This window comes from Procambarus clarkii, chromosome 15 (genome assembly GCF_040958095.1).
Source record: "Procambarus clarkii isolate CNS0578487 chromosome 15, FALCON_Pclarkii_2.0, whole genome shotgun sequence".
In the NCBI taxonomy this organism is placed as follows: domain Eukaryota; kingdom Metazoa; phylum Arthropoda; class Malacostraca; order Decapoda; family Cambaridae; genus Procambarus; species Procambarus clarkii.
In genome coordinates, this window is record NC_091164.1 from 23,149,399 (window position 1) to 23,162,767 (window position 13,369).

General features: G+C 50.6%; 3 protein-coding genes across 3 annotated transcripts; 2 read left to right on the forward strand and 1 right to left on the reverse strand.

Moving 5' to 3' along the window:
- Nucleotides 1-1,668: 1,668 nt before the first annotated feature.
- LOC123759198 (uncharacterized) lies at nt 1,669-2,079 on the reverse strand. The gene has a single exon (XM_045744079.2). It carries the CDS (start codon nt 2,077-2,079, stop codon nt 1,669-1,671), a length of 411 nt encoding a protein of 136 aa, XP_045600035.2.
- Nucleotides 2,080-9,584: 7,505 nt separating this feature from the next.
- LOC138364986 (uncharacterized) lies at nt 9,585-10,241 on the forward strand. The gene has a single exon (XM_069325077.1). The coding sequence runs from the start codon at nt 9,585-9,587 to the stop codon at nt 10,239-10,241; it is 657 nt and encodes a 218-aa protein (XP_069181178.1).
- A 338-nt stretch (nt 10,242-10,579) lies between these two features.
- LOC138364987 (hornerin-like) lies at nt 10,580-13,369 on the forward strand. Its single transcript, XM_069325078.1, has one exon. It carries the CDS (start codon nt 10,580-10,582, stop codon nt 13,367-13,369), a length of 2,790 nt encoding a protein of 929 aa, XP_069181179.1.

A 13,369-nucleotide genomic window follows, 5' to 3' on the forward strand; every position in this document is an offset into this window, starting at 1 on the left:
CTCTTGTTCATTACTGGTGCTGTGTTGTGGTAACTCACTGTCTCTTGTTCATCACTGGTGCTGTGTTGTGGTGACTCACTGTCTCTTGTTCATCACTGGTGCTGTGTTGTGGTAACCCACTGTCTCTTGTTCATCACTGGTGCTGTGTTGTGGTAACTCACTGTCTCTTGTTCATCACTGGTGCTGTGTTGTGGTGACTCACTGTCTCTTGTTCATCACTTGTAACGACCACCACCACCACACGGTGGTGGAGAAACGTTCCAGCCAGGGTTTAGCGTGGCACCTGAACAAAAACATTTGTCACATATAGCACCTGCCTAGTTGGAGGACACATGCACTTGTTCACATGTACACAAACACGTGCCCAATGGAACGAATAGGGTGTTAAAAAATACATACACTTGCCTGAGGGCATGTTAACTTGTTCAAAGTGTGTACACTTTGTCATATTCAGGCACAGGGAACACACACACACGACCAAACCACAGTAAACATTGGCAGACATTTACCATTATCTCCCAGCAATAAAATACTGTTCCTCTAAAATATTATAGATTAAAAAATGGCTATTTCAGGATTTCGTTGTCTTAAAAAGCTGTTAAAATTCATTAAAGTGATGCATTATACTGGGCAGTCGTTATGACGAATGGTAATTGTGGGTGTGGTCGTTTAACCTTCTGAAACTCTTGAGAAAGGCGTGAGGGGGAGGGGGGGGGAGGAAGTCACCCACCAGGAGCAGTGTACAATTAATGCGTAATACAGTGTGTCAGGAGTAAGATGCAGTAACGTGCGTGTAGGCTGTGAAAATATGCGTCGGTTAGGATGTTATATGTATTATATATCTCTTCAAGTGCAGGGCAGGGAGTCAAAGGCTGATGTGCAATGCTTCAATGCTTCAATAAGTGCGTAATGCGTCAGTGAATTTGTGTTGAGCAAGGTGTCAGTGAATGCGTAAAGCGCACTGCAGTGCTGTGTCCATGTCAGGGCTAAACTGAGAGAATATGTGAGTTTCGGACCAGTGCACAATATGTAAAGTATTGCCTCGCTGGCCACCAGGGGGTACAGACGTGTCCACCTGACCTGCCAGTTGTTGCCTGGAGTTGCGAGAGGGAGGGTCATGTTTGGCGTGTCGGCACCATCGGGGCCCCCTCCCGCCTGTTGTGCAGGCTCAGTCTGTGGGCCTAGATTTTTCTGGTCGAGCTGGCTATCCTGAGGTGGAGATCATGCTGTGTGAAATGCTTTGGGTACCTGTGATGGACGTTTATGGCATTGAATTAGTGACAAGTTTACGGCGAAAGGAGGCATACCAGACGTGTTTACGTCGTTACGAGGGGAGGACCTTACCCCTGCCGGAAGGTGCAGGCACCTTCCTGCACCTTCTATCTTGGATCGGAGTGGTACTATCACGTATGTTATCGTTCATGGGGCGCCCTTGGTTTTTCGGAGGGACTGCTGCGGCATTATTTCGGCCAGTTTGGAGCTGTTGTCAGTGTGCGGTTGCACCTGCTCTCCTCGAGAATGCTCAAAGGTGTGCGGACGAACATTTGCACCCTGGGAATGCGGCTGCGGTTGGACATTCCGTCCTCATTGAAGCTCCTGGGTTATTACAGTTCAGGTGTATTATGCCCGCTAGCTTCGGACATGGTATCGTTGTGGCCTCTTGGGCCATCAGACTGCTGGGTGCTCTGTGCCTACCGTCGTGCCCCTGAACATCTTCCGTGAGGAGGAATTCCCGCCGCTCCCTGTAGAGGAGGATTCCGTAAGTGAGGTTGTGGACGTCCTGTGTGCTGATGCGGCTCCCCATGCATCGCCCGGCGCACCTTTGGATGTTGCAGCCCCTCCTTCGGGAGTTGCGGTGGCGTCGAGTAGCCCTCTTGCTCCGGTCGCTGTCCTAGCTGCTCCCGTGGGTCTTCCGGGTGGTCTCTGTGCTCCGTCGATGTCTTCTTGTTCTTCATCTCCTGCAGCTATGCCTGTCTCTGTGCCCTCGCCTTGTGTCACAGCTGTGGTAGATGCTGGGGTGACTGCTGGGCCTCCTGCTGTGTGTGGCCCGGTTCCCTGTTTGGTTGAAGCTGCTGCCATTCTGCGTCGAGCCTCTGTGCGTCCGGCCCGTGTTACCTGTGTTTCTGGCTCTGCTTCTGGCTCTGATGGTGTGCAGCCGGTGCCTAAGCATTCTCGCCATTCCTCTTCTGCCTGAGCGGATGTGGGGGATTTCAGCGACTGTGCATCTTCCGATGTCGACGGGGAGGTTCTGGATGCGTCACTCTTTCCTGCAACGATGGTGGCGGAGGTCCATATGCCTCCGGCTGCAGATGACTGTGGCTCACGTTTCACTTATGTTCTTTCTCTTGCAGAGGGTTTTCCGCAGTGGGGGGTGGATGATCCTTATGCTGTTGGTGCTGGCCGTGGGATCGTCATGGTGCTAAAGAAGGATGTCCCCCGTGGGGGTTCCAGCAGGTGTGCCATCCCGTGGGATCGTCATGGTGCTAAAGAAGGATGTCCCCCGTGGGGGTTCCAGCAGGTGTGCCATCCCGTGGGATCGTCATGGTGCTAAAGAAGGATGTCCCCCGTGGGGGTTCCAGCAGGTGTGCCATCCCGTGGGATCGTCATGGTGCTAAAGAAGGATGTCCCCCGTGGGGGTTCCAGCAGGTGTGCCATCCCGTGGGATCGTCATGGTGCTAAAGAAGGATGTCCCCCGTGGGGGTTCCAGCAGGTGTGCCATCCCGTGGATAGCGAGTGGGACTGTGCGGTGCCCAGGATAAGGCCTAGTGTGTGCGCTAGTGCGCAGCCCTGTGCGCCCCCTGGTGTGCCATCGAGGGTGTCATCCTGTGCCCGGCCCCCCCTAGGAGGAAGCCCATTCCTTTCGTCTTGGCCTCCAGGAAAGTGTGTGACACGTCTACCATGGTGAGGTTTGATATTATTGATAGCGTGCTACCTGTTCCGTGGAGCCCTACTTCCATTTGGATTCTGCGGGCACGGGTTTTTGTGGGTGGTGTGCCGGATTCTGTGCCTCGGCCGTGTCTGCCTCCCTGTGGTCAGGTCTCAGAGCACTCCCAGCTGCTTTGGGAGGCGATTTTTTTTAGATTTCCGGCACATGCGTTTCCGGATAAGCATGAGCAGTCCGTGTGGTTGGATTATGTTTGTGTTTGTGTTTTGTTTCTTTGTTTGTGTCTGTCAGGGTGTGTGTGGCTTGTTTTCCCGGTGCCTGAGTGCACGGGGGGTGTCATTGTGTGTGTGCGTGTGGGTGTTCCTCATGGCTCCTGCGTTGGCCTGTTCCGGTTTTTACGTGTGTGCGTGCGCTATTTGTGTGCTTGTTTGTATTTTGCTGTGTACCTTTCGGGCTGTTTTTTTCCCTGTGGCTGTATTGTTATTTTCTGTTTGTGTCCTGTGTTTCTTTTATGTATTTCCATTATGTATTTTTGTGTGTTTATTTGTGTTTACTTCCTTTATGTAATTTGTCTTATGTATTATGTTTATGTTGTCCTGCGGTGTGGTGGTTCTTCGTGTTAATGTTTATTGTCGGCCCTTCAGGCCGGTGGTGATGTGTTTTGCTTCTTTTGTTTTCCTTCTTTTGTATTGTTTTAGTGTATGTATCAGCATGCTCTGTATGTAAATATAACAATAAAAAAATCTAAAGCCATGCATTGCCTCTTGGTAAACATAGGGTGCACAGAGAGGCGCAGAGGCACAGAGAGGCGCAGAGGCACAGAGAGGCGCAGAGGCACAGAGAGGCGCAGAGGCACAGAGAGGCGCAGAGGCACAGAGAGGCGCAGAGGCACAGAGAGGCGCATTGTAAAAGATGAGTGCACCTGAGGACATGCACCGAATTGTGCTGAATATGTGAAATATTAAGATGTGTCTGTTTCTTGGCATTGTCAACACAAACGATGAAATTCGCTTTTTTTTGGGTAATGATCTTCCATGTGCAGGCGATGAGTCACAATAACGTGGCTGAAGTATGTTGACCAGACCACACACTAGAAATTGAAGGGACGACGACGTTTCGGCCCGTCCTGGACAATCGACTTGAGAATGGTCCAGGACGGGCCGAAACGTCGTCGTCCCTTCAATTTCTAGTGTGTGGTCTGATCTTCCATGGTCAAGGGCATAAATAACTACGTTATCCCTTTAGCTAGGCAAGCATGGGTTTAAGGGAAGAATAACCAGCTTTCATATACCGAGTTTCTCTGGTTGTTCACATGAAGCCTTCAACTGTTGCCTGGTAAACAATAAAGCAATCTAGCTGGCAAGGTCCTCTGCTAGAGCCTGTTTTCATGAGTCCAGGCTACTACTAGGTGTTCAAGAGTCCAGGCTACTACTAGGTGTTCAAGAGTCCGGGCTACTACTAGGTGTTCAAGAGTCCTGGCTACTACTAGGTGTTCAAGAGTCCAGGCTACTACTAGGTGTTCAAGAGTCCAGGCTACTACTAGGTGTTCAAGAGTCCAGGCTACTACTAGGTGTTCAAGAGTCCTGGCTACTACTAGGTGTTCAAGAGTCCAGGCTACTACTAGGTGTTCAAGAGTCCAGGCTACTACTAGGTGTTCAAGAGTCCAGGCTACTACTAGGTGTTCAAGAGTCCGGGCTACTACTAGGTGTTCAAGAGTCCTGGCTACTACTAGGTGTTCTAGAGTCCGGGCTACTACTAGGTGTTCAAGAGTCCAGGCTACTACTAGGTGTTCAAGAGTCCAGGCTACTACTAGGTGTTCAAGAGTCCGGGCTACTACTAGGTGTTCAAGAGTCCTGGCTACTACTAGGTGTTCTAGAGTCCGGGCTACTACTAGGTGTTCAAGAGTCCAGGCTACTACTAGGTGTTCAAGAGTCCAGGCTACTACTAGGTGTTCAAGAGTCCGAGCTACTACTTGGTGTTCAAGAGTCCAGGCTACTACTAGGTGTTCAAGAGTCCGGGCTACTACTTGGTGTTCAAGAGTCCGGGCTACTACTAGGTGTTCAAGAGTCCGGGCTACTACTAGGTGTTCAAGAGTCCAGGCTACTACTAGGTGTTCAAGAGTCCGGGCTACTACTAGGTGTTCAAGAGTCCAGGCAACTACTTGGTGTTCAAGAGTCCGGGCAACTACTAGGTGTTCAAGAGTCCGGGCTACTACTAGGTGTTCAAGAGTCCAGGCTACTACTAGGTGTTCAAGAGTCCGGGCTACTACTTGGTGTTCAAGAGTCCGGGCTACTACTAGGTGTTCAAGAGTCCGGGCTACTACTAGGTGTTCAAGAGTCCGGGCTACTACTAGGTGTTCAAGAGTCCGGGCTACTACTAGGTGTTCAAGAGTCCAGGCTACTACTAGGTGTTCAAGAGTCCAGGCTACTACTAGGTGTTCAAGAGTCCGGGCTACTACTAGGTGTTCAAGAGTCCAGGCTACTACTAGGTGTTCAAGAGTCCAGGCTACTACTAGGTGTTCAAGAGTCCAGGCTACTACTAGGTGTTCAAGAGTCCAGGCAACTACTAGGTGTTCAAGAGTCCAGGCTACTACTAGGTGTTCAAGAGTCCGGGCTACTACTAGGTGTTCAAGAGTCCTGGCTACTACTAGGTGTTCAAGAGTCCGGGCTACTACTAGGTGTTCAAGAGTCCAGGCAACTACTAGGTGTTCAAGAGTCCTGGCTACTACTAGGTGTTCAAGAGTCCTGGCTACTACTAGGTGTTCAAGAGTCCGGGCTACTACTAGGTGTTCAAGAGTCCAGGCAACTACTAGGTGTTCAAGAGTCCTGGCTACTACTAGGTGTTCAAGAGTCCAGGCTACTACTAGGTGTTCAAGAGTCCAGGCTACTACTAGGTGTTCAAGAGTCCGGGCTACTACTAGGTGTTCAAGAGTCCAGGCAACTACTAGGTGTTCAAGAGTCCTGGCTACTACTAGGTGTTCAAGAGTCCAGGCTACTACTAGGTGTTCAAGAGTCCGGGCTACTACTTGGTGTTCAAGAGTCCAGGCTACTACTAGGTGTTCAAGAGTCCAGGCTACTACTAGGTGTTCAAGAGTCCGGGCTACTACTAGGTGTTCAAGAGTCCAGGCTACTACTAGGTGTTCAAGAGTCCGGGCTACTACTAGGTGTTCTAGAGTCCAGGCTACTACTAGGTGTTCAAGAGTCCAGGCTACTACTAGGTGTTCAAGAGTCCTGGCTACTACTAGGTGTTCAAGAGTCCAGGCTACTACTAGGTGTTCAAGAGTCCAGGCTACTACTAGGTGTTCAAGAGTCCAGGCTACTACTAGGTGTTCAAGAGTCCGGGCTATTACTAGGTGTTCAAGAGTCCAGGCAACTACTAGGTGTTCAAGAGTCCTGGCTACTACTAGGTGTTCAAGAGTCCGGGCTACTACTTGGTGTTCAAGAGTCCGGGCTACTACTAGGTGTTCAAGAGTCCGGGCTACTACTAGGTGTTCAAGAGTCCAGGCTACTACTAGGTGTTCAAGAGTCCGGGCTACTACTAGGTGTTCAAGAGTCCAGGCAACTACTTGGTGTTCAAGAGTCCGGGCAACTACTAGGTGTTCAAGAGTCCGGGCTACTACTAGGTGTTCAAGAGTCCAGGCTACTACTAGGTGTTCAAGAGTCCAGGCTACTACTAGGTGTTCAAGAGTCCTGGCTACTACTAGGTGTTCAAGAGTCCGGGCTACTACTAGGTGTTCAAGAGTCCAGGCAACTACTAGGTGTTCAAGAGTCCGGGCTACTACTAGGTGTTTCAAGAGTCCAGGCTACTACTAGGTGTTCAAGAGTCCAGGCTACTACTAGGTGTTCAAGAGTCCAGGCTACTACTAGGTGTTCAAGAGTCCAGGCTACTACTAGGTGTTCAAGAGTCCGGGCTACTACTAGGTGTTCAAGAGTCCAGGCTACTACTAGGTGTTCAAGAGTCCAGGCTACTACTAGGTGTTCAAGAGTCCAGGCTACTACTAGGTGTTCAAGAGTCCTGGCTACTACTAGGTGTTCAAGAGTCCGGGCTACTACTAGGTGTTCAAGAGTCCGGGCTACTACTAGGTGTTCAAGAGTCCGGGCTACTACTAGGTGTTCAAGAGTCCAGGCTACTACTAGGTGTTCAAGAGTCCAGGCTACTACTAGGTGTTCAAGAGTCCAGGCTACTACTAGGTGTTCAAGAGTCCGGGCTACTACTAGGTGTTCAAGAGTCCGGGCTACTACTAGGTGTTCATCAGGAGGAGGATGGAGGGAGCGTTCTGTGTGTGGTCACGTCTCTACCTAGACAGCTAAACATCAGTACGTCAAACTATCATTCGTTATATAGTTTACATAAAAGGTCAATAAACTCTTCAGCACAAAAGTAGAGCCATCTCCCTTTTTCACTAATCTGTATTAATTTTTATTCACTGCTTTACTCTCTATTCTTTTCGATTGGAGTGTGAATAATAAACCAGAGTGTAGTGTTTTCACCAATGAGAACTGTCGTTACAATTCGCCTATTCATTAATAATATAACAGTATTACTAAGTTAATTAATTAAGTTAATTAATATTATTAATATAACAATATTACTAAGATATAAACAGAAGCAACGTTGCCATTTGGCACTTTCCGAGAAACTGGGGGTAGAGGATTACTTATCATTGAATCTTTATATACACCTATATTTACCTGACTGGATTTAAGGTTGTGGGAACCGACCTGTGAGATTTATATTTATTTAATTTATATGAATTTATATTTACGTTAATTTATATACTTCGATAGCAATTTGTATAATGATAAGTGGACTGTATTTCTGCAATAATCTCTTAATCTCACAAATCGATCCTCTACACATTAGGGGGGGTTTATATTTATATATATGCAGCCAATCAAACTACAGTATTAACTACATACATTGAAAAGGATCCTTATCTTATAGTACAGCAGGTTAGTCCACCAGGTATAACTAGGGTGTAGACACCAAATTATCCTCTTTGAGGTAGCTTCCATCACCCAGTAACTGGTGCACAAAATCTTGCTTCCTCGTCTTGACCTGTCAAAAGGGCGCTAACTGTGAAGCCAGATACCTATATATGACAAGCTATATCAGATAAAATACTGTACATGGAACATTGAAGACCTTGCTTAATTACCTTTAGTTTGAGGCTTCCACGTGCTCTAACCGGCTCACCCTATATAATGACATTAATGGCCATAAATGAAAGATACTGGGTTTCGGAAAGAACACTTAACTTGATTTGTTGACAGCGTGTTGAAAATGTTACACCTTTGGTTTCCATAACACTAAGTCCAAGTAAAATTAACAGGAGCCGTATTTGCTCCTGTGAGCCTCTGGTCTAGTATAAACAATGGCTGCCCTCCTTCCTCCCTGACGCCTGGCTTACATTGTCCAGATTTCAGAAAGTGATAGAAGGGTCACATTTACTCTACTTTAATATTGATAATTAAGTTAATTTATATAAGATGTTTTTATGATGGTAAAGTCCAAAGACTAATGTATTTAAGAATAATTCCCAGCAAAATAGCTGGTGAATTATAATAGTATGTGGTGATGATATCCCGTTTTCTATAGACGGTAATTCCACTACAAGTTACGTTTTCTATGGTTAACTTGTTTATACAATACAGCTATTATCTGTATGATATATTAAATGGTGTCGGATTTTCCGACAAAGGTTATAGACAACAAAGGGGGGGGGGGGGAATATAGAGGGTGGAGACCTGGTGGGAACTCTGCACTCCTGGAGGCAGACGACATCAATGGGCTCGGTCGTCACTTCGTGGTGTAGATCAGGAAGTCTTTTCCTGAGTGATGCAATGTTCCAACTGAGGATTCGAAGCACCGTTGTATTTGGGAAGTTTGTGGAAGGATCCATAGTTGATATTTAATTTATTAGTCCACATGAGCTTTTATGTTTGAATTATCTAGTTTCCGCTTGCTTTGTTTGGTATCACTCCTGGTATCCCTCTAAGTTCTATAGTGCAGCTGCCTGCAAGGCAAGACAGCTGCACTACACTGTCTCTCGTTTCTTTGTCCACGACACTGTTATTTATGAACTCTTGAACATTTGCTTTCAATCTTTTTTTGAACACTTTTTGGTTAAGAGACTTTCACGCTCAGCGGTTTCCAGGCGCGACACATCACGAGGGAGACGACAGGCGGTATTTAAGCCGCCAGATGTGTGAATCTCGTCAATTACACTGCTCTAGTTCTGGCTGTGTAACAAGAGAGCAGTACATAGTAGAACAACATGAACATCATTACAGCATGAACAAGCCACAGGCGCGGCGCCAGACTGGCGACGCAAGTCAGTGGAATATTCACACCTCTGAAGAAGCTAGCGAGGTCAACGGTCACTGAGTCACGAGGTGGTCAGAGATGATGCCCTCATGATGATCGACAGCGATTACCACCTCCACATGCAAGCCCTCATGTTCACCTGGGGAGCAGCAGATCACAGCCAGGGGCAGAACAGTGGGAGCAGTAGATCACAGCCAGGGACAGAACAGTGGGAGCAGTAGAACACATCCAGGGGCAGAACAATGGGAGCAGATCACAGCCAGGGGGCAGAACAATGGGAGCAGATCACAGCCAGGGGTAGAACAGTGGGAGCAGTAGATCACAGCCAGGGACAGAACAGTGGGAACAGTAGAACACATCCAGGGGCAGAACAATGGGAGCAGATCACAGCCAGGGGGCAGAACAATGGGAGCAGATCACAGCCAGGGACAGAAGAGTGGGAGCAGATCACAGCCAGGGACAGAACAAAGGGAGCAGATCACAGCCAGAGACAGAACAGTGGGAGCAGATCACAGCCAGAGACAGAACAAAGGGAGCAGATCACAGCCAGGGGCAGAACAGTGGGAGCAGATCACACCCAGGGGCAGAACAGTGGGAGCAGATCACACCCAGGGACAGAACAAAGGGAGCAGATCACAGCCAGAGACAGAACAGTGGGAGCAGATCACAGCCAGGGACAGAACAGTGGGAGCAGATCACAGCCAGGGGCAGAACAGAGGGAGCAGATCACAGCCAGGGACAGAACAATGGGAGCAGATCACAGCCAGGGGCAGAACAGTGGGAGCAGATCACAGCCAGGGGCAGAACAATGGAGCAGATCATAGCCAGGGACAGAACAGTGGGAGCAGATCACACCCAGGGACAGAACAGTAGGAGCAGATCACAGCCAGAGAACAGAACAGTGGGAGCAGATCACTGCCAACGACAGAACAGTGGGAGCAGATCACAGCCAGGGACAGAACAGTGGGAGCAGATCACAGCCAGGGACAGAACAGTGGGAGCAGATCACAGCCAGGGGACAGAACAGTGAGAGCAGATCACTGCCAGGGACAGAAGAGTGGGAGCAGATCACAGCCAGGGGCAAAACAGTGGGAGCAGGTCACAGCCAGGGGCAAAACAGTGGGAGCAGATCACAGCCAGGGACAGAACAGTGGGTGCAGATCACAGCCAGGGACAGAACAGTGGGAGCAGATCACACCCAGGGACAGAACAGTGGGAGCAGATCACAGCCAGGGGACAGAACAGTGGGAGCAGATCACAGCCAGGGGCAGAACAGTGGGAGCAGATCACAGCCAGGGACAGAACAGTGGGAGCAGATCGCAGCCAAGGACAGAACAGTGGGAGCAGATCACAGCCTGGGACAGGAAAATGGGAGCAGATCACAGCCAGGGACAGAACAGTGGGAGCAGATCACAGCCTGGGACATTAAAATGGGAGCAGATCACAGCCAGGGACATAACAATGGGAACAGATCACAGCCTAGGACAGAACAGTGGGAGCAGATCACAGCCTGGGACAGAACAGTGGGAACAGATCACAGACAGGGACAGAACAGTGGGAGCAGATCAGAGCCAGCGACAGAACAGTGGGAGCAGATCACAGCCAGGGGACAGAACAGTGGGAGCAGATCACAGCCTGGGACAGAACAGTGGGAGCAGATCACAGCCTGGGACAGAACAGTGGAGCAGATCACAGCCAGGGACAGAACAGTGGGAGCAGATCACAGCCAGGGGCAGAACAGTGGGAGCAGATCACAGCCAGGGACAGAACAGTGGGAGCAGGTCACAGCCAGGGGGCAGAACAGTGGGAGCAGATCACAGCCTGGGACAGAACAGTGGAGCAGATCACAGCCAGGGACAGAACAGTGGGAGCAGATCACAGCCAGGGACAGAACAGTGGGAGCAGATCACAGCCAGGGACAGAACAGTGGGAGCAGGTCACAGCCAGGGGGCAGAACAGTGGGAGCAGATCACAGCCTGGGACAGAACAGTGGAGCAGATCACAGCCAGGGACAGAACAGTGGGAGCAGATCACAGCCAGGGACAGAACAGTGGGTGCAGATCACAGCCAGGGACACAACAGTGGGAGCAGATCACAGCCAGGGACAGAACAGTGGGAGCAGATCACAGCCTGGGACAGGAAAATGGGAGCAGATCACAGCCAGGGACAGAACAGTGGGAGCAGATCACAGCCTGGAACAGGAAAATGGAAGCAGATCACAGCCAGGGACATAACAATGGGAACAGATCACAGCCTAGGACAGAACAGTGGGAGCAGATCACAGCCAGGGACAGAACAGTGGGAACAGATCACAGCCAGGGACAGAACAGTGGGAGCAGATCAAAGCCAGCGACAGAACAGTGGGAGCAGATCACAGCCAGGGGACAGAACAGTGGGAGCAGATCACAGCCTGGGACAGAACAGTGGGAGCAGATCACAGCCTGGGACAGAACAGTGGAGCAGATCACAGCCAGGGACAGAACAGTGGGAGCAGATCACAGCCAGGGACAGAACAGTGGGAGCAGATCACAGCCAGGGACAGAACAGTGGGAGCAGGTCACAGCCAGGGGGCAGAACAGTGGGAGCAGATCACAGCCTGGGACAGAACAGTGGAGCAAATCACAGCCAGGGACAGAACAGTGGGAGCAGATCACAGCCAGGGACAGAACAGTGGGAGCAGATCACAGCCAGGGACATAACAGTGGGAGCAGATCACAGCCAGGGACAGAACAGTGGGAGCAGATCACAGCCAGGGACAGAACAGTGGGTGCTGATCACAGCCAGGGACATAACAGTGGGAGCAGATCACAGCCAGGGACAGAACAGTGGGAGCAGATCACAGCCAGGGACAGAACAGTGGGTGCAGATCACAGCCAGGGACAGAACAGTGGGAGCAGATCACAGCCAGGGGACAGAACAGTGGGAGCAGATCACAGCCAGGGACAGAACAGTGGAGCAGTTCACAGCCAGGGACAGAACAGTGGGAGCAGATCACAGCCAGGGGACAGAACAGTGGGAGCAGATCACAGCCAGGGGACAGAACAGTGGGAGCAGATCACAGCCAGGGACAGAACAGTGGAGCAGTTCACAGCCAGGGACAGAACAGTGGGAGCAGATCACAGCCAGGGACAGAACAGTGGGAGCAGATCACAGCCAGGAGCAGAACAGTGGGAGCAGATCATAGCCAGGGGACAGAAGTGGGAGCAGATCACAACCAGGGACAGAACAGTGGGAGCAGATCATAGCCAGGGACAGAACAGTGGGAGCAGATCACAGCCAGGGGACAGAAGTGGGAGCAGATCACAACGAGGGACAGAACAGTGGGAGCAGATCACAGCCAGGGACAGAACAGTGGGAGCAGATCACAGCCAGGGGACAGAACTTTGGGAGCAGATCATAGCCAGGGACAAAACAGTGGGTGCAGATCACAGCCAAGGAGAGAACAGTGGGAGCAGATCACAGCCAGAGACAGAACAGTGGGAGCAGATCACAGCCAAGGAGAGAACGGTGGGAGCAGATCACAGCCAGGGACAGAACAGTGGGAGCAGATCACAGCCAGGGACAGAACAGTGGGAGCAGATCACAGCCAGGGACAGAACAATGGGAGCAGATCACTGCCAGGGGACAGATCAGTGGGAGCAGATCATAGCCAGGGGACAGAACAGTAGGTGCAGATCACAGACAGGGACAGAACAGTGGGAGCAGATCACAGCCAGGGACAGAACAGTGGGAGCAGATCACAGCCAGGGGACAGAACAGTGGAGCAGATTACAGCCAGGGACAGAACAATGGGAGCAGATCACAGCCAGGGACAGAACAGTAGGTGCAGATCACAGCCAGGGACCGAACAGTGGGAGCAGATCACAGCCAGGGACAGAACAGTGGGAGCAGATCACAGCCAGGGGACAGAACAGTGGAGCAGATCACAGCCAGGGGACAGAACAGTGGAGCAGATCACAGCCTGGGGACAGAACAGTGGGAGCAGATCACAGCCAGGGACAGAACAGTGGAGCAGAGCACAGCCAGGGACAGAACAGTGGGGGCAGATCACAGCTAGGGACCGAACAGTGGGAGCAGATCACAACCAGGGACAGAACAGTGGGAGCAGATCACCGCCAGGGACAGAACAGTGGGAGCAGATCACAGCCAGGGACATAA